At 42.8% G+C, this 21,574-nt stretch overlaps 1 protein-coding gene across 1 annotated transcript; it reads left to right on the forward strand.

Moving 5' to 3' along the window:
* The first annotated feature begins 7,435 nt into the window (after positions 1–7,435).
* MSRB2 (methionine sulfoxide reductase B2) lies at positions 7,436–21,064 on the forward strand. Its single transcript, XM_069729558.1, has 5 exons — positions 7,436–7,657; positions 12,205–12,311; positions 12,443–12,519; positions 16,932–17,079; positions 18,491–21,064. Exons 1-5 carry the CDS (start codon positions 7,549–7,551, stop codon positions 18,587–18,589), a joined length of 540 nt encoding a protein of 179 aa, XP_069585659.1. The 5' UTR covers positions 7,436–7,548; the 3' UTR covers positions 18,590–21,064.
* Positions 21,065–21,574: the final 510 nt, after the last annotated feature.

Below are 21,574 nucleotides of genomic sequence, written 5' to 3' on the forward strand. Positions count from 1 at the left end.
CTCATCCTGATCGGCCTGGGGGCTCTGGTGAGGGTTCGGTGACCCCTCCTCAAGGGGGGGTACTGTTGTGAATTCTGTTGTCGAGCTCCCTCCTGTGGTCATGAATGGTAATTCGGCTGGTTCTGTCCATGGGCTTCCTCTGGTGGTTGTGAGTGGGGCTGCGGCTTCTGAGTTTCCTTCCACAGGTGACGAGGTTAATTCATTAGCTGGCTGCTCTATTTAACTCCACTTAGATCATTGCTCCATGCCACCTGTCAATGTTCTAGTATTGGTCTAGTCCGCTCCTGGATCGTTCTGGTGACCTGTATTCTCCAGCAGAAGCTAAGTTCCTGCTTGTTTTTCTCTTGTTTGCTATTTTTCTGTCCAGCTTGCTATTTTGATTTTTGTCTTGCTTGCTGGAAGCTCTGGGATGCAGAGGGGCGCCTCCGCACCGTGAGTTGTGCGGAGGGTCTTTTTGCGCCTCTGCGTGGTTTTTTGTAGTTTTGTGCTGACCGCAAAGTTACCTTTCCTATCCTCTGTCTGTTCAGTAAGTCGGGCCTGTCTTTGCTAAATCTATTTCATCTCTGTGTTTGTGATTTTCATCTTTACTCACAGTCATTATATGTGGGGGGCTGCCTTTTCCTTTGGGGAATTTCTCTGAGGCAAGGTAGGCTTTATTTTTCTATCTTTAGGGCTAGCTAGTTCCTTAGGCTGTGACGAGTTGCATAGGGAGCGTTAGGAGCAATCCACGGCTATTTCTAGTGTGTGTGATAGGATTAGGGATTGCGGTCAGCAGAGTTCCCACGTCCCTGAGCTTGTCCTGTATTATTGTAACTATCAGGTCTTTCCGTGTGCTCTTAACCACCAGGTCCATTATTGTCCTAACCAACAGGTCATAACACACCCCTTCTTTCAGAATACCGACCGGTTCTAAGACCTCAGGAGAATCAGGCAAAAAACTCCTAGAGAGGGCATCAGCCTTAATGTTCTTAGAACTCGGAAGGTACGAGACCACGAAATCAAAACGGGAAAAAAACAAGGACCATCGAGCCTGTCTAGGATTCAGCCGTTTGGCAGACTCGAGGTAAATCAAATTCTTATGATCGGTCAAGACCACAATACGGTGCTTAGCTCCCCCAAGCCAATGTCGCCACTCCTCAAACGCCCACTTCATAGCCAACAACTCCCGATTGTCGACATAATTGCGTTCAGCAGGCGAAAACTTACGGGAAAAGAAGGCACACGGTTTCATTAAGGAACCAACAGGATCCCTCTGAGACAAAACGGCCCCTGCCCCAATCTCAGAAGCGTCAACCTCAACCTGAAACGGAAGAGAAACATCCGGTTGGCGCAACACCGGAGCAGAAGTAAATCGACGTTTAAGCTCCTGAAAGGCAGAGACAGCCGCAGAGGACCAATTCGCCACATCAGTGCCTTTCTTCGTCAAATCGGTCAAGGGTTTAACCACGCTGGAAAAATTAGCAATGAAACAGCGATAAAAATTTGCAAAACCCAAAAATTTCTGAAGGCTCTTCACGGATGTGGGCTGAATCCAATCATGAATGGCCTGAACCTTAACCGGATCCATCTGTATAGACGATGGAGATAAAATAAAGCCCAAAAAGGAAACCTTCTGCACCCCAAAGAGACACTTAGACCCTTTCACAAACAGGGCATTGTAACGAAGGATCTGAAATACCATGCTGACCTGTTCCACATGAGACTCCCAATCATCGGAAAAAATAAAAATATCGTCCAAATATACAATCAAGAACTTATCAATATAAGTCCGGAAAATATCATGCATGAAGAACTGAAAAACAGATGGAGCATTAGTGAGCCCGAATATGCATCACAAGGTATTCAAAATGGCCTTCGAGCATGTTAAACGCAGTTTTCCATTCATCACCCTGCTTAATACGAACAAGATTATATGCCCCCCGAAGGTCAATCTTCGTAAACCAACTAGCTCCCTTAATCCTAGCAAACAAATCGGTAAGCAAAGGTAAAGGGTATTGAAACTTGACCGTGATTTTATTCAAGAGGCGATAATCAATACAGGGTCTCAAGGAACAAAAAAGAACCCCGCTCCCAACGGTGAAGAAGATGGCCGAATATGCCCTTTCTCCAAAGATTCCTTAATATAGCTCCGCATGGCGGTATGTTCAGGCACAGACAGGTTGAAAAGTCGACCCTTAGGAAACTTACAGCCTGGAATCAAGTCAATAGCACAATCGCAGTCCCTGTGCGGTGGAAGGAAACTGGACTTGGGCTCATCGAATACATCCTGAAAATCAGACAAAAACTCTGGAATTTCAGAAGAGGAAGAAGAGGAGATTGACATCAAAGGAACATCATTATGAACCCCCTGACAACCCCAACTAGTCACAGACATGGACTTCCAATCCAACACAGGATTACGTACCTGCAACCACGGAAAACCCAGCACGATAGCATCATGCAAATTATGCAACACCAGAAATCGACAATCTTCCTGATGGGCTGGCGCCATGCGCATGGTCACCTGTGTCCAAAACTGGGGCTTATTTTTAGCCAAGGGTGTAGCATCAATGCCCCTTAAAGGAATAGGGTTCTGCAAAGGCTGCAAGGGAAAACCACAACGCCTGGCAAACTCAAAGTCCATTAAGTTCAAGGCGGCGCCTGAATCCACAAACGCCATGACAGAAAATGATGACAATGAGCAGATCAAGGACACAGATAACAGAAATTTAGGTTGTACAGTACTGATGGTAAATGAACTAGCGATCCTCTTTGTCCGCTTAGGGCAGACTGAAATGACATGAGAAGCGTCGCCACAATAATAACACAACCCATTCTGATGTCTGAATCCTTGTTGTTCCGTTCTAGACAGAATCCTATCACACTGCCTTGGCTCAGGAATCTGCTCTGAGGACAACGCCACAGCGCGCACAGTTCTGCGCTCCAGCAAGCGCCGGTCAATCTCAATGGCCAGAGACATAGAATCACTCAGACCGAAAGGGGTGGGAAACCCCACCATAACATCTTTAACGGATTCAGAAAGACCCTTTCTAAAAATTGCCGCCAAAGCATCATTATTCCATTTAGTCAACACAGACCATTTTCTGAATTTCTGACAATACAATTCTGCCGCCTCTTGACCCTGAGACAGGGCCAACAAGGTCTTCTCAGCTTGATCCACAGAATTAGGTTCATCATATAATAATCCTAAAGCCTGAAAAAAGGAGTCTACATTAAGCAAAGCCGGATTCCCAGATTCCAGGGAAAACGCCCAATCCTGCGGGTCGCCACGCAGCAGGGAGATGACGATTTTAACCTGCTGAATGGAATCACCGGAGGATCGAGGTCTCAAAGCAAAAAACAGTTTACAGTTGTTTTTAAAACTCAAAAATTTGGACCTGTCACCAAAAAAAAAATCAGGAGTAGGAATCTTTGGTTCTAAAACAGGAGTCTGAACAATATAATCAGAAATACCCTGTACCCTAGCAGCAAGCTGGTCTACACGAGAAGCTAATTCCTGAACATTCATGCTAGCACTAGGCTCCTCAGCCACCCAGAGATAAAGAGGGAAGAGAAGATAAAGCAGACTGAAGAAAAAAAAAATGGCTCAACACCTTTCTTCCCTTCTTCTGAGATGCATTTAACTCATTATGGGCCAGTTGTACTGTTATGATCCGGTGACCTTGGAGCAGCATGAAAGCTTTCACTGGAGTAGGTGGTAACTATACTGACCGCAAATCCTGATCTTAACACCGCAACTAGAAGTAGTTGTGGGGTGTACCTAACAAACCCTAGACACCTCGTCACAGCCGGAGGACTAGATACCCCTATAGATGGAAATAGGAATACTACCTTGCCTCAGAGCAGAACCCCAAAGGATAGGCAGCCCCCCACAAATATTGGCTGTGAGTAGGAGAGGAAAGACAAACACAGGCAGAAAACAGGATTTTGCACAAGAGGCCACTCTAGCTAAAATAGGAAAGGATAGAACAGAGTCCTGTGCGGTCAGTATTAAAACCCTTCCAAAAATATCCACAGCAGATTATACAAAAAATTCCTCCATCTAACTAAAGACGTGGAACGTATATCTGCAACTCCAGAGACTCCTACACTCAGAGCAGGAATACAATAAAAAAACAAGCACACAGCTTGTGTGCCATAGAAGAAGAAACAGACACTTATCTTTGCTGAATTGGCAGCTAAGCAGGAGAAGCCAGACAGAGATCCAACACTTCCCACGAAACATTGACAACTGGCAAGGACTAATGAGTCCTGCAAACCTAAATACCCCAGTCAGAATTGCAATCAGCAGATACACCTGTCCAGGACTGCAGGCCAGGGACAACTGCATTACCACCTACAACCACCAAAGGGAGCCCAAAAGCAGAAGTCACAACACCGCAGACCGTCACAGCGTGACACTATGTATTACAGCCGACATCTGCACGGTATGTAGCAGGCTCATCTCCTGGACCTGTTCCATACAAGCACATCCCTATGGTGACATACTGTAGTTATATCAAGGTGTGCAAAGGGATTAATTTCACTTGTCTATTCCTAAATGTGGAAAGACAAATGTAATTCCCTAACACATGTGAAAGAGCCTTTATAGATTTAATAAATGTCCCAAAACATAAGAATGGTTTTTACACACCACAATACACTATGACATACATATATCTTACAAAAATACATATAATTCCAGGTACACAGACGTGCACACACACACAAGCAGACATCAGTACATGAATACATCACCTGAACCACCATCAGTACATGGTACATCAATTTTAATGTCAGGTCAGCCCCATATACATTTGAATCACATGAACCTACAACTCCCAATATGTCTTCAGACTCAAATGTATGTTACTTTATAAAAGAGGTTGTGTAGAATTAGAAAAAAATAAATGTCTCCTTCATTTACAGAAGCAGCGCCACTAATGTCCATAGTCAGTGTCTTGTGGCTTCTATTTACTTGTTTGGAGATGAGCTGCAACACCAGATACAGCCCATAGGCAAGAGAAGCGCTGATTCTGGGTAAAGCTGTTTCCCAGACAACAAGTTTAATGGTTCCCATTGTGCGTTTGTAACACTATCGCGGATCACCCCCTTATCTACCATGTTTCTGTAGTAGCTGGAAGTAATAGCTTGTACTGGCAGTGCGACGTGTTCCTCCATTAACCCGATTTGCAAGTTACTCAGAAACTTGTCCTGTCTCCATGGAGAGACTAACACCTCTTGTTTTGTTTTGGATACTTTGTGTCTTCTTTTTCCTTTACTTCATTGATGAACATTTTGTCTCCATGATTGCTTCCTGCAACTTTGTCAAATTACCTGTCCTCAAACTTTCAGGAGAACTTGCAGTTCCTTCTGAAGTCGCCCCAGAAGGCATCACATAAACAGAAGAAGAGAAATACAACTCAAAACTTGACAACTAAGATGTAACGATGGGGATCCCCAATATCACAGAAGTCCTGGAAGCTGGGATATGAATAGCTGTTTGTGAGGTCACCAAACTGTGCCTGTCTGTGATACAACTTTTATCTAATGTGTATGGGGCCTTAAAGGGGTTGTCCACTACTAGGACAACCTCTTCTAGATCTAAATGTTTGGCCCTGCTAAAATAAAAAAAACCCTATACTCACCTCGCATGCTGGCGCAGTTACAGTGGTGTCAGCACTCACATTCCCGGAGAAAGGAGTAGATTTCTCTGATATGAAATATGTTGCTGACTTTCATGTGTACTATTGATTTATGAAACTGATGAATAAAACACATTGTAAAGGTTAGGATTTGTCAGTATTTGTATTTAGTCAGGGGGGGGGGAGGAGAAGGCTTAGTTTTGTATCAGTTATGAGAATCGTGCAGACAGCATTGACTACGCTTGTAGATAACACAAGAATCCTTCTGTCTTTGATCTTGTTAATGTTGAACACATTCTTTTTTTGCTGGTGACACAGTAGAACACTTTATCGCCAAGAACAAATATTGTTCTACAAGCAGACAAGATAATAGAAGTGCAGACAATATCCCGTCAGCGAAAAATAGAAATGCTGCTGAGAGTCCTCAGTCGTTGATACCTTCTAAAGAGTAAAGGTATCTTCACACATAACGATTTTGTTAACGATATCGTTGCAACGTCACGCTTTTTGTGACGTAGCAACGATCCCGCTAACGATCTCGTTATGTGTGACAGCGACCAACGATCAGGCCCCTGCTGGGAGATCGTTGGTCGCTGGGGAATGATCAGGACCTTTTTTTGGTCGCTGATCACCCGCTGTCATCGCTGGATCGGCGTGTGTGACGCCGATCCAGCGATGTGTTCACTTGTAACCAGGGTAAATATCGGGTTACTAAGCGCAGGGCCGCGCTTAGTAACCTGATATTTACCCTGGTTACCACTGTAAAAGTAAAAAAAAAAAAAACACTACATACTTACATTCCGGTGTCTGTCACGTCCCCCGGCGTCAGCTTCCCGCACTGACTGTCAGCGCCGGCCGTAAAGCAGAACACAGCGGTGACGTCACCGCTGTTACTGCCGGCGCTGACAGTCAGTGCAGGGAAGCTCTCGGCCGGACTCTGCCTGCCCTGTGGTCTGGTGCTCTGGACTGCGGATGCTGAAGCCTTCAGTAAAAGGTAAGGAGACTGCACCCTTGTGTCCTCGTTCTTCACTGCGCCTCTCACCATTCACCATCTACACACTGGGAAGCCCTGGGGACATACTTCACCTGGGGGAAGGTATACCATCTAGCTGCCATAACATCACCCCAGCGGACCCCTAAGCAGCGTCGGTCACCGTGACCGAACACCACAGGTGGCGTCACGAACATTTCCCCTATAAAGATCTTTCCCTTTTACACGGACGTCCCTAGGGCCACGGACCAGTTCAGCCACCGTGACATTCCCCTGAGAACCGAAGGACCCGGTACCCAGTACCCCTAGCATTTGGGGGCGCTCCATGGGTAGCACATAGGAATAGCAGAGTTGAAAAGGTCATCAGACACCTTGCTGAAGAGTGAAGATGTATCGGTAGTACACAGGAATAGCAGGTAAGAGTAGGTTAGTCGATGCCTTGATTCAGCACAGTTGAGGGCACGGAGATCATCAGAAACATAAGGGTTGAGTTGGTAGTAGTTAGTGATGAGTTGGGGGGGGGGGTAATACATCAGGGAATAAGTATAAGTCTGATGTGTAGAAATATTAGCAAATAGCAGCATCCATAGATAGGAGTATACACTGCATTCAGCAGGACATAGATATAAGCAGTGCACTATGTTACCCCATGGCTCTTCTTACTCACAGTTATGTGTCTTCTGGCTAGACACTGTACTCCAGCCCTGTAAACAGACACTGTACAGGAATGCAGAGGGGGATCCTTGCTGCCCTTTAACCCACTAACTGCAGTGCTGTGCTGTGCATGATATCACAGGGGGAGTGACAGGAGCACAGAGCTGCTGAGCTCACACATCTCCCATATCTGCAGGCTGAGCCTGGCACTGCTGCACTGTGCAGGCTTCTAACTCAGCTCTGCTGCTTCTCTACAGCTTTTATATCTAATTCTGCAACATGGCCACCAGGTTCCTGAGAAGCTTCAGCATCCTTGTGATGAGGCAAAGAAGACTCCCACCTGTCACCTCCATGGGGAGCAGTGCAAGGAGGCTGCAATCAGAGGCTGGTAAGAGGCAGCTCTGTTCCTGCTTACTAGGGTTCTCATATGTGTTTGTTATTGTTGCTGTTTTTACCTATAGGTTGAGTGTGGGAATAATTTGCACTGAGCATCTCTGCAATAAATCCCTTTCCCCTCTGCAGGTTCGTGTATTTATTGTGCATGATGTGTCCCCAAAATGTATATTTACCTGCCCGGAAGGTACCAGGGGTTCTTATGTTTTCCTCATTTTGCAACAATGTAACAGAAATGTTATGTAAACACAAACATCCTCCTGAGATAGTCTCAGGCAGAGCTACACTCTATAGACATTGGCTGGAAATTTCCACTGTCTTTGCACCATCTGTGGTCATTTCCAGGGAATTACATCCAGAAGGTTAATTAACCCAAAAGCCCTGTGGTTTTAATTAAGAAATGTCATGGTTGAAGAGATATCTCCTGCGCTGATAACACTGGGGGGGGACAGTATAATGAGAGATTACTTATCTTACCACATATTGATTCAGTATGGAAAGGTTTTCGTTTCTGCCAGTTTTAATCATATAACCATATTATACATAAGCAATCATATAAAACGTAGAATGATTCATGATATTCATGGAATTTGTATTTCATGCATGGATATAGCCTGATTTGCAATTCTGCTGGATGATACAGTCAGTATAGAGACAAACTGACCCTTCAGGCAATTAGGCATCAATCACCCTGTGACCCAACCCTCCACCAAGAAACTGCAACCTGTAGCTCTGGTTTTTTCCCTACACAGAGTTCTGATTCCTTTATCCAGAAAACTCAGCTATATGAACATAGAAACAGGTTTATGTGTATTTAACGATTCCAAAAAGTTCTAAATATTGATTTGATTATAGAGAAAAATATCAACTTCCAAAATAGTCCATGATATTATTGTTCAACTATTATCAATTCGTCTGAAGTTGTATAGGTTCTTAAAGGGGTTATCAACTACCTGGACAACCCCTTTTTAAATGAAGTAGCCGCCCTTGTAATATAAAAACACCATATACTCACCTCCTGCACTGGCGCTGCTCCTGCGATCTTTGTTCCTGCTCTCCCAGGGCTTGCTTGACACTATTATGCCATGTGAGCCCTGCAGCCAAGGAGGGGCTACTTTTGGGCTGTTTCTGCGCACTTACTTCTTCTATTTGTCCGAGGTTCGCATCTTCAGATGAACTTCAACGAAGCAGAAGAAGTAAGAGCACAGCAGCAACTCAATAGTGGATTGGCTGCAGGGCTCACATGGCATAGCAATGTCAAGTAAGCCCCGGGAGACCCAGAACCCACATTGCTAGAGCATTGCCAGGCCAGTACATGGTGTTTTTATTTTACAAGGTCGGCAACTCCTTTAAGTTTTGCATCATATATTGAATATAGCAAATGCTGATTATTGAACACTATTCATTTTAGTTTTTTTATGAATGAATTATAACTTTGGTGTTGATTAGTTTAATAACATAAATATCTTCAGATCTTGATCATTATAATTATTACTATTATCTTGTTATCTGATACAGAGCTTCAAGACTCCCATAAAGACATAGAGATAAATGGTCACATTATCACAGCCACCTCTAGAGGGAACTTAGATGTTTTTTTCGTGACTGTTTATATATTAAAGGGAACCATTTGTAAACTTATGGTTACAACTATTGACGTGTCACGCCCCCTGACGAAGGAGCTTGCGAGCTCCGAAACGCGCGTCGGGTGACCAGCGGACCGGACCCAGGGACACCGGAGTACTTCTTCTTCCCCCCCTTGTCTTGAGAGGTAATATACATTTGGGCTGAGCGGCCGCTAGCCCATGGAGTTATAGTTAGACTCTTACCATATTTTGTCTACCGTGACTATGGGGGGAACTAATTAGGTTAGGTGGATGGTGCACTATTATTTGTCTTCCCCACTTGGTTTTCCTAGGGGTGTACATGTGTCGCTGTGCTACAGATACTGATTGCATTTAATCCCTATATGGTAAATATGAGCACATTGTAGTACCCACATTCTAGGACTAGGGTTTATTATTGTTCTATGCCCCATACCTGTGTTATTTATAACTGTACTCCGGAGTCCTCTCCTCTATATGACCATTCTTTATTATTAGGAGTCTGTGTCTTTCCATCCGCTGACACAATCACACCTCTGTGCGGTGTTTCACACCATGGTCCCACTTTGTACCATTTATGTCCTGTTTTTTTCTATATGTAATATTTTATATGTTCAATAAAATTATTTATATATTTGTATTACCGGTTTTGGTCGTTTCATGTGGTTTCCACACCTTTTCCTATATGCTGCTTTACGGCTTGGTTTGAATTTAATCCCCTATAGAGGCAACAGATTTATATAGACTCCTTTTTAGTGATGTTGCTATTGAATACCCGTATTCTTGTATTAAACTATTGACTATGATAGCTTCCACATCTTGTGAAGACTTTTTGCTTTTATTTTAAGCTGTTGAGTGACAGCTGCAGCCACAAGACTCCATGCAACTCAGTCTATTCCTTGGCAGCTGTAGCTCAAGGGTTAAAATAAATTACCGTAATAGATCTACAAAAAAAACTATCAGTGTAGTCCTGGCCTAAATCAATTTTCTGGTTTGGATAACCTTTCGTGTTACTTTTATGTTTTATCACATTTTAACCAGGAAGGCAAAACATCACATAATATGATTGAATGAAATGCCCCTGATTAAAGGGCTATTCCAGATAAAAAGAAAGTAAGACCTATCCAAGAGATGGGTAATAACTAGGGTTGAGCGAAACGGATCGTTCATTTTCAAAAGTCGCCGACTTTTGGCAAAGTCGGGTTTCATGAAACCCGATCCGATCCCTGTGTGGGGTCGGCCATGCGGTACGCGACTTTCGCGCCAAAGTCGCGTTTCGTATGACGCGCTTGGCGCCATTTTTTTCAGTCAATGAAGGGGCGTGGGCAGAGTGATGACATAGGTCTTAGGGGCGTGGACGCCTATCGCCATGTTGTCGCTTGTGCGCTGTAGCGATTTGCACTGTGTAACACCAGCTTTTCAGTTCAGGGACGGACGGAGGAGAGAGAGAGAGAGAGAGAGAGAGAGAGAAAAAAAATAAAAAAAAAAATAAAAAAAATTCCCATTGGCTTTGCATTGGGTTTCGTGTTTCGGTCGATCCTCGACTTTTCGCCATAATCGGCCGATTTCACTCGACTCGACTTTTGAGATAGTCGGGTTTCGCGAAACCCGGCTCGACCCTAAAAAAGTCAAGGTCGCTCAACCCTAGTAATAACGTCTAGATGACTGCTGAGACCTCCACCGAATTGCCAGAACGGGGCACTCTGTTTCCTGCTTGAATGAAGCTGCTTGGCATATGTCCGACCATTTTATCCATTCTCTGCAGGATTGACAGAGAAAGCCTTACTCAGCGTACATAGACCTGGATATAGTGCCTACGTCCATCGTAAGAAAATAATAGGAAAGGAAATCCAAACCCACAAAGATATGGCTGTGGTCAAAAATAAAACTTCCTGGAATAGGAAGACCATAGTCAGATTTGTTACTTTGGGCCACACGCAACTCGGATTGGGGTGCCAATAAGGAAAGGAAGATTTACTACAAGACCAATATTTCTCATGATACCCATGGCCTGCTGGGGTAAGTGACGGAGTCAGCAACTTTGTGCTTCATCACAACTCTTACCAGTATGGGTGTCTTGAGAACACTGGTTGTTAATAACGCAGCAGACAGGTCGGGTCATGACCAGACAGACCCTTCTGACATTTGCCAGAATTGCCGGATGGCCAGTCCAGCCCTGCATCGGAGCATAAGTTGTTAATACTTTCTGAATCCCAGCTGGGTAGGTGGCCATTCACAAGAAACTCCATTTACAGACCAATGAGAGCAGTCTCTACGAAATCGGTATATCCCATCATTGTAATTACCATACAAGACTGTAATAAGAACCCTCCTTGTTAGTAATTCCTTGCTATTAATGCCCTTATAATAGGTCTCCCGGGTGGTATTTATACCCGGTGATCAGCGCTGGTTCTCATAATGTGCTATGACAGGATGTGTGGTTGATATGTAACCCTGAGCTTCAGACTCTGCCTGATCCGATAATGTTATCTGCGTCCTTGCTGCAAATATACAGACGCTCAGCTGAAGAGCCTCCAACAAGACGTGACCTGAGCCGACTTCTACTAATTCCATCACTCCAGTCCTGTCCAGTCGCATTCTTCACATGCAAAAGTAGAAATTCTTGAATCGTGTATTTTGGACTGAGTTTGAAAAAGAAAGGATTAGAAAAAAAAGGTGTTTTTTGTTTTTTTATAAATCAGAGAAATTCTTTTGAATGGGCTATGTTCTCAAGAAAGACACAAAGTGTCCAGCAGCGACTTGTTTCCCTCTTCTCATACAGAATGTTTCCACCCCCTGCCCAAAACTGATGGTCATTTCTCCATGATGGGCAGATGTTCCACCGACAGTGATGATCAATCTTGTAGCTATATTATTTGTGATTTTTTTTGATGGCTACTAATAATTTCTCTTCTTACTTTTTTTTTTTTCCCCAAAGGATTAGGATCACTTACAAGATATGACGAGTCTGTCGTTTCCACTGACTGGCAAGAGAAACTCACCCCAGAGCAATACTATGTGACCAGGGAAAAAGGCACAGAACTGGTGAGCAGCTGGATGTCTGAGTGTGCACAGTACACGGACGGAATCTAGGAACTTCACTATGGGGTTATAGATGTTATAGACTGGTGATAACGGTACGTTATAGAATAATGGCGTTATATCTCTCTGCCTAGCCTTTCAGTGGCATCTACCTGAACCACACAGAAGAAGGAACATACCACTGCGCGTGCTGCGACACTCCATTGTTCAGGTAATGTTATCTGAGGTGCGCCACATTTTTTTTGCAAAAGGCGTGCATACTTTAGGGACAATTGTGGCTCTTACAGTCCTTTTTTTTTACAAGGGAAGCCAGTCCTGGTTGGTTACATCTCATTTGCTTGTGCTATAGTTGGCAGCGGTCCTCAATTGTCCTTTTTTTAAGTAAGTCCCATCAAATATTTGTCCAATTTTTGCAACCGCAGTGGCTGCAGATTTTTTTTTACCCAATTGTCACCTTTTGAGCAGGTAACAGATCATGTCAATTAATCTCAACACTGGCACGCCATACTCCTATTTGGCACATGTAATGCTTATGAATATGCATTTCAGCACTCATCATGTTGAAAATCACACTATTTTTACCCAAGAATAGAAGAGATCCAAAATTATTAAACCGCAAATAGTTTTAGTGAAAAATATATTGAAATATTAAACAAGTGTATAAGGGAATTCCTCAAAAAATGAACACAAAATGCACCCGGCATAGAACATATGGTGAACAAATAGGTACAAAGCATAGTTTCGGAATAAGGGTAACATTATAATTCCAGACAAAGGTCTATTACAAAATTCTGTGGTTCCCTTTTAAGGTGCCTGCCCAGACTCTAGATCTCCTCTCACCACCTTGCCTGAGGTGTAAGCAAAATAACGGTTAATACAAATGACCTAATACTGGAGTAATCACCAAGACACAAGAAAAAACAGGCTTTGTGTCCAACCACCCCGACGCGCGTTTCTCCTAGCTTCTTCCAAATCATACCAACAAGTGTGATAGGAAGTATACAGGACCTCCCACATATTCCAAACAATTAAGTTCTTCCTAATGGCTTTTTGTGTTGATCAACCTGATTGCTCATTATCCGCTATGCTGCACCCAAAATACAGAATTCAAGAAAAAAAAGCCAAATCTATACATCTAACCAATACATATACCAATTTGTAGAAACTAATATAAATATTTCACTATATTTACTATACACTAAGGTGACCTCATTCAGATGTGTCCTTACCATACCTACACCTGTATAATAAGGGAGTTACCTCTTTTTGGGGCCTGGGCCACAAAATGTACTCAAAGTTTGTTGCTTAAAGCCATTTTTTATATTACCTTTCTGTGTAGGACAGCTAGTCCATGGAAGTGTTCCTTAATGTGTCTAATCCCAAAAAAATACAACATATAGCTCACAAGTACTGGTTGATTGTGGGAGAGACAAAAGAAGGTGCAGGAGCAGAAATACCACAAGTGCAGACTGTGTAGGAACAAGCAGGTAGAAGTCTTACTTGCAGCCTAATTTCTTCCTTCTGTCTGTTAGTCAGCATGTTAGGGGCTTAGATAATGATTTTCATAGTTTAAGATTATTTGAGGTTTGCTAGATAAACATAGTGGGGAGCTCTATGATGAGCAATGGGCCGTATATATTGCCCTTGGAGGCTGCTCCCTTCATATCAGGTTAAATACCACTTTACGCATTAAACAGTCTTTTGAGACAATCAATCCTCCTGCGTCCACACGCAGTATAAGTCAGTATTGTATTCCAATAATGATGCTGTCCTCTTACCTTGCTGTGTCAAGTATTTCCATCTGCATAGAACATCTCAAAGATTAATTGAACAGTCGGACAAGTTGTTTCCTAGAAGGATTTAATTATTCTAGCAAAAAACGGCATGTAAATATGTAATAAAAATCCTATGTGACACACCAGCTCTTGCCCAACTCTGGGTTTCGTCTGTTTGCTTTTTCCTGGGGCAAGCTGTGCATGTGTCACGCACAGTGTGGGAAAACTAAGTGCAATATGAAGGGATGAGGGTACACTATGGAAAGGGTGAGTGTAGACCCCTAGGCAGATCTGATAGCACCCTACCTGCCCTACCATCCCTAAATTGGTTCCTCACCAATCGCCGAGCAGGAAACCTAAGCCCTGTATCTCCCTAGAGCTAGGCCTTGGATAGGGAGGGGGTGTCATGCACAGTGTATAAAAGACGAAGTGCAACACGAAGGGATGAGGGTTCTGCACCTATCACCAAGCAGGAACCTAATCTCTGCCTGACCCTGGCAATAAACCCTGCTTAGGGAAGGACGGGGTAAGCACTAGTCAATCTCCACTACAACTAAAGACAGCTGGGATAGACAAACAAGGGGAACACTTATTTTGAGTAGACTCAGAGATGTAACACAGATGTCCTCCAGCAGCACCAAAGAGGAAGATAGCTGACTGCTATAGCTCCAAGCCTCAACAGGGGAAAATGGAAATATCATTGGCGATTCCCAAAAGAAGACAGGAAGTCTATAAACACCCAGTCCAGGCATGTCAATTAGAGCCGAGGGGAGGTTTCCACTGGGTCCAATAGTCATAAGGACTAGAGAGTTGTCTGCAAAGCCAACCACAGAGACCTTCTGCAGCCAGATGCTGTGCGACTGTCTGCAGACTCGGACACACTCGTGACAGCATGTTCTCTTTCCTCTGACCTTATATCATCAAGCATACATCCACAATTCAAATGACATCAATAACTAAGCAAACTGGCTATAAATTCCAAAATACTGAATCACTAAATAACTGAATCACAACCAATTTGGCCACTATTAAAACTCCTTGGGGTTTTTTTAGCCAAAATTCTAATGTACAAATTATGTCAGTGATGTATTGATGCATCCTTTCTCTGCAGAAGTGGGTACATTTAGTATTGTAGAGTCTGAAAGCTAGGTGACAATTATGTTGGGAGCAGTAGCTGTGCCTATATTTGCAAGAAACAGATAAAGAACAGAAGAATTGACATACGCGTATACCAAAGTGCAAAGCATATAAAGATACTATTAGCAATCACACGTAAATATAGAAATGTTTCAGGAGATTCTCAGAATTGGATTTAAGTGACATGCATTGGTGATCATATGGGGAACTGACATTTTGCAGACTTACTTTTAGTAATCCCAGAAGAATTATGGTACTCCGCAGCCTGCAATGGTTGACAATAGAGGACAGTAGTTTGGATAATGCTCTGCTTACACAGCTGTCACAGGTTTCATCTGTAACATGGATTTTGCGTTGATTGAAATTGGATCCTTTTGGATCTCAATGACTTAGAATGTGTTGCATTCTTTTTTTTAAATAATATAATCTTTATAGAATAGAGCCATAGTGAACAGTCTTAAATAAGATAGCAAAGCACCCATAGGTAATCATTAGGCTTACTGTTCTTTTTAGGATATATGTTATTTTAAATATCAGACGACAGGTTCAATTTTGGTCCATTTACACTGCAAGATAATCCTGAAGTACTGTTCCTTGGAAAGCTCATGTCTTGATAATCTTGCAGTTTAAAAAGACTGTCGCTCCCCCAACAAGTGAGCATGCAAATCACCTAAAATGGCTGACAACATTTTACACATTGGAAAAATTTGTGTTACCCATAGAAGGATCACATGACGTTCGGCAGGGTGATAGGGGGAAGGAGGTGTCTTGCATTCCCCATAATGCCTAGCAGCATTCACATCATAGGGTGTAGGACTGCAAATCAAGAGGGAGTCACAGCGGTAAATCACATGACTCATCTGCCCCACCCTACTCACTGTGGTCACCGTGTGGCTTCTCCTTGTGTCAGGCTGTCTTGCTGAGTTTGCCTCTTACAGCACTTCTCAGCACTGCTGCATCTGCATGTTTTTTTTATTTGGCTCTATGATTACCCTTTTGTTTCGCCCTCCTGTACCTCGTACCTGCGCCCCTGACCATCCAATCAGCTGCTGCAGTCCTGGGGACTGCCCTGGAGTGGTACCTGGTGTCTACTGGCAGTCCAGCATCACCTCACCATCACAGGTCTTAGTCAAGACCCGATAGACATTTAGTCACGCCCCTCCAGTGTAAGCCCAGCCCGTGGCGCACAGGGTCCATACCCAGCTGCGTGACAGAGGGACTGTAATAGCTTGTAGTAAAACAGAAGCAAAGAATACAGCAGCCATTTTGGAGGGAATCTGGATGGTGCGAAGACGTTAAAGATCACAGCTTAGTCATAGAGACAGGGACAAAGTCGTACAACACTGAATAAACATTACAGATAGTGAGTGTGTGACAGCATAGTAATAAAGAAGATTACTGTGTGAGGAAAACAGAATACTACAGATTTAATAGGGAGTTTGTCATGGGAATTTCAAGTGAAGATTCAGCAAAGCTGGTGAGTGTGAATTTCAAAATATTCACTCATCTCTAGTAATAACGCATGGAAATCATCTGTCTTAAGTAAATGTGCCCCTGCATCTATTAAATCATTAGTAATATTCCTAAGGCATAAAATAACAGCCACATTGAAGAAATCTGAAGCTGTTATCTGAATTATTAGCTGAATATCAGATTCTTCCAGAGAATGTGTGATTTCATTCTTCTGCTGGTTCTTTCTTCTCTCTCATAGTTCAGAGACAAAGTATAATTCTGGGACAGGCTGGCCCTCCTTTTGGGAAGCCTATGGCACCAACGGCAATGACGAAAGAAGCACAAATGTCTTACAGAGGCCGGACAACTCCTTAGGCTGTGCAGGAACAGAAGTTATATGCAAGGAGGTAACTCTGACATATTAGACATTCTGTATATAGAGGTTGAAAGAGGTTTTCCATGAGGAAACCTCCTGTCCATATTTCCAATTAGAGAATATGGAGTTTTTAGAAGGGATTCTTATCTTAGAATCTACTTACCATATATACTCGAGTATAAGCCAAGCCGAGTATAAGCCGAGACCCCTAATTTTGGCACAAAAAACTTGGAAAACTTAATGACTTGAGTATAAGACTAGGATGGAAAATGCAGCAGCTACCGGTAAATTTCAAAATAAATACCAATAAAAGTAAAATTAATCGAGACATCAGTAGGTTAAGTGTTTTTGAATATCCATATTGAATCAGGAGTCCCATATAATGCTCCATACAGTTCATGCTGGGCCCCATAAGATGCTCCATAATAAAATATGCCCCTTATAATGCTCCAGAAAGTTTATGATGGCCCCATAAGATGCTCCATAATAAAATATGCCCCATATAATGCCTCACAAAGGTTGATTATGGCCCCATAAGATGCTCCATAATAAAATATGCCCCATATAATGCTGCATAAAGGTTGATTATTGCCCCATACGATGCTCCATAGAAACATTTGCCCAATATGTTGCTGCTACGATTAAAAAAAAATGACATACCTCTTGTCCTGAACAGGCTGGGGTACCGGCACTTGCGATATTCACCTGTCCCCGTTCCACCGCCGCACGCCACTATGTCTTCCATCTCTCTGCAGTGACTGTTCAGGCAGAGGGTGCACACTAAACACATCATCACGCCCTCTGACCTGAACGTCACAGCCAGAGAATGCGGAAGACGGAGCGTCGTGCGGTGGTGGAACGGGGACAGGTGAATATCGCATGGCTCACCCTCCCCCGTTATACGACGCGGTCCCTGCTTCTCCGATGCGATGGTCTCTGACGCCGGCAGCTTGTTCCTGTGTTCAGTGGTCACTGGTACCACTCATTAAAGTGATGAATATGCGCTCCACCCCTATGGGAGTGGAGTCGTGCCCATATTCATTACTTTAATGAGCGGTACCACATGACCGCTGAACACAGAGAAGCAGGGACATGCCGAGAAGCGCCGGGAGCAGACGTGCCGACCCCTTGGGACAATGACTCGAGTATAAGCCGAGAGGGGCACTTTCAGCCTAAAAAAATGGGCTGAAAATCTCAGCCTATACTCAAGTATATACGGTATATCTTTGTGGCTGTCCAAATCTTCCATGGAAATTACAGCTGATCTCCAGGGATTTCATCTGTCAGATCCACAGGGATCATCTTATATCTAGTAGGTCCATATTTTAAAAAATAGGTTGCCCTAACTCCTCAAATGAAAAACTATATGAATCTCATTTACAGATTTTTCTCTTTTTGCTTTTTTTGTGTGTGACCGACTTATTTATCTTTATTTTTTACAGTGTGACGCTCACCTTGGTCACGTGTTCGATGATGGTCCCGAACCTTCTGGGCAGAGATTCTGTATCAACAGTATTGCACTCAGCTTCAAGCCAAGTTAAATTTGAGCAAATTATAGGGAGATAAAGGAGTTAAAGGGAGTTTCCAGCACTTAAATATTGGTAGCATAGGCCACTAATATTTGATCAATGAGCATCTTCCCCATGGACCCATGGATCAAATATTGTTAGGTCATTGATATTATAGTCCTGTAAAAACCCTTTAATATTTTTTTTCATTAACTTTTTCGCCTTTTTTTATTTATGGGTAAACCATAATTTTGTCTTTTTTTTTTAACTTTTTGTCGTGTACTATGTGTTTTGTGACAAGATGCCTTCAAAAGTATTATACATTTCCTATTGTGCCAGTTGTCCCAGTTTGTGAACTAAGTGGAGTTAATATTGTCTGGAGTTTATTAACAGATTATATATTGCAGATTAGCTCTCCTCTAGAAGATAGAACTTTATCTATCTAGGTAGCTACCCTATAAGTCAATGTCTAATCCTATAAAGCAGAGCCGTAACCAGATTTCACGATACATACTGCTGTATTTACTTTGTGAGAAAGTGTCTCTGTTTTTGGTCACTTGACAGCTTAAAATAAGACGTCCATAGACGCCTTTGTGCTATCTACACTAACTGCCAGGTCCCAGGGGAGCCTTGACCTGCACATGGATGTGGATTTAAACAGGGACCTTGGATGGAGTTCATGGAGTAGCCACTGTCTGGAGGAGCGGGCTGGCAGGAATGGTCAGGTTGCCGGGTCAAAGCGAGAAAGACAAGGAACCGAATTGTAAGTCAGGAGAAGCATCAGTAAACTGGTCAAGGTCAGAACAAGAATCATACAAGCAAAGCAGGAGCAGGCAGTAGGAGTAAACCAGCGCTAATATAAAATAATTGGCAACTCCCAGCAGGGTGTGGTGCCGTCGCATTGGCCAAAGAAGAGAGCTGATTACTCCAGCAGGACAGCACCCGTATCCATGTTGCCAAACTGGACAGCGCTACAGGTCCAGCCGCCCTAAACTCTGTGGCTGGGCAAATTTTTGCACCTCCCAGAACTTCTGATCCTGATGCCACCTCTGTATATACACACACATATGCAATTTATAAAAGGAAATATGACCCTTTGATAATCCATGTCAGAATGGCTGTATAATCCTTAAACACAATCTATAATCCTAACTCGTTCTAAAATGATTGACAGCTCCTCACTGTCCCTCTGCGCTGCTAAGATCTCACGCTGCTCAGTACAATCTGTGCTCATAAAAATATTCAACATAATGTTAGGATTATACAGCCATTCTGACTTGGATTTTTGAAGGAAATATATCAGTCTAATCTGGTCTAAAATATCTATCTATGCAGTTTGCCTTGTAAAATCTGGAAACAGATCTGCTTTAATGAGCCTTGCAAAAAGGATGATATAAGCTAAACTCGAGTCCTCTCAATGAGGAACTTATCTGTGGACAGTTGTTTATGGGATCTTTCCCGTCATTGGTGAAGAGGAATGTACTGGATGGCTGGCGGAGAGGCCTTTGACTTGGGCCCCAGGGGTTGCAATGTTGGCTGGCACTAGAGAGATGGTTTTCTTTCTATTGGAGGAGATCTAATTTGTATATCTGTTTTCCCAGGGAGCATTGCTTAGTCTAAATGACTTCCTAAGCCAGCTGGTTATCTACAAAAGGAGTAATATTACCACTCGAGACTAGAGATTGTAGCACAAAGAAGAGAAGCCAAAGAAACTGTATATCTTCTGGTCAGTAGTTTTGGATACTTTTGTATCTATCAGCTATCTAATATATAATTGCCTAGAATACTACTTCCTGCAATTTGTGCCAACTTCCGTGGCTTTGTCCGGAGCTAATGTCCGGAGCTAATGTCCGGAGCTAATGTCCGGAGATAAGTGACGTCAACAGTGTCCAGTGTCTGATTGGTTGCCGCCTGCTGCGAGCGACCAATCAGAAACGTGCCGTACTGTGACACACTCCGCCCGCCATTTTGGTGTGATTTTTGAATTTTTACCTCACAGCAAGTTTCTACTGCGTGGAGGCGGGCCCAGTGACGTTGCTCTTCAAGCTCCTGCCGAATTTCGTCAAAAAAATGATAATACCAGTTACCAAAACTATATATATTTAGTTGTGAAGTGGTTCAGTGACATTTTCACACCAATTTTGAACGTTTGTTTGGTGTTTTCTCCATATACTGCCTATTATTTTTGTTCTTTCTTACTATTATTTATTAATTGTATTATTCTTACATTTGAATAAATAAAGTATATATGGATTCTAGACTACCGATTCTTTAGAATCGGGCTGCCATCTAGTGATAATCATAAGTCTATTGAAAATCTGAAAGTTAGTTATTATGACTCCAGTAATCTCCGATATTCCGCCTCTTCCTAACAACTCCTGCATTCAATTGATTTTCAATGTATCATTTTTTTATTCCGTGCCCTATGTGCAGAGATAGTGCACAATCCAATTCAATGCTTTTACAGTAGAGTTGTCATCATTAAAATGTCATTAAACACTAAAAGTCATTTTATGTTAAATGTATTTTTATTACGGTATTTGTTATATTTTAAGAAAACTATTAATTCTAGCTGGACTGATACTTCCTGTTATGACTTGACTTTTCAGCAGTCTCCTTATCATAAGAGACAGCATTACAATGTAAGGTAGCACTATACAGTGGGGCAAAAAAGTATTTAGTCAGTCAGCAATAGTGCAAGTTCCACCACTTAAATAGATGAGAGGCGTCTGTAATTTACATCATAGGTAGACCTCAACTATGGGAGACAAACTGAGAAAAAAAAATCCAGAAAATCACATTGTCTGTTTTTTTAACATTTTATTTGCATATTATGGTGGAAAATAAGTATTTGGTCAGAAACAAACAATCAAGATTTCTGGCTCTCACAGACCTGTAACTTCTTCTTTAAGAGTCTCCTCTTTCCTCCACTCATTACCTGTAGTAATGGCACCTGTTTAAACTTGTTATCAGTATAAAAAGACACCTGTGCACACCCTCAAACAGTCTGACTCCAAA

This window comes from Ranitomeya imitator, chromosome 6 (assembly GCF_032444005.1).
Source record: "Ranitomeya imitator isolate aRanImi1 chromosome 6, aRanImi1.pri, whole genome shotgun sequence".
Classification (NCBI taxonomy): Eukaryota; Metazoa; Chordata; class Amphibia; order Anura; family Dendrobatidae; genus Ranitomeya; species Ranitomeya imitator.

Coding starts and splice junctions, on each gene's coding strand:
- MSRB2 (XM_069729558.1), top strand. CDS start 7,549: ATGGCCACCAGGTTCCTGAGAAGCTTCAGCATCCTTGTGATGAGGCAA. Junction 12,520..16,931: donor TGCGACACTCCATTGTTCAG/GTAATGTTATCT, acceptor TCTCTCTCATAG/TTCAGAGACAAAGTATAATT. Junction 17,080..18,490: donor CAGAAGTTATATGCAAGGAG/GTAACTCTGACA, acceptor TATTTTTTACAG/TGTGACGCTCACCTTGGTCA.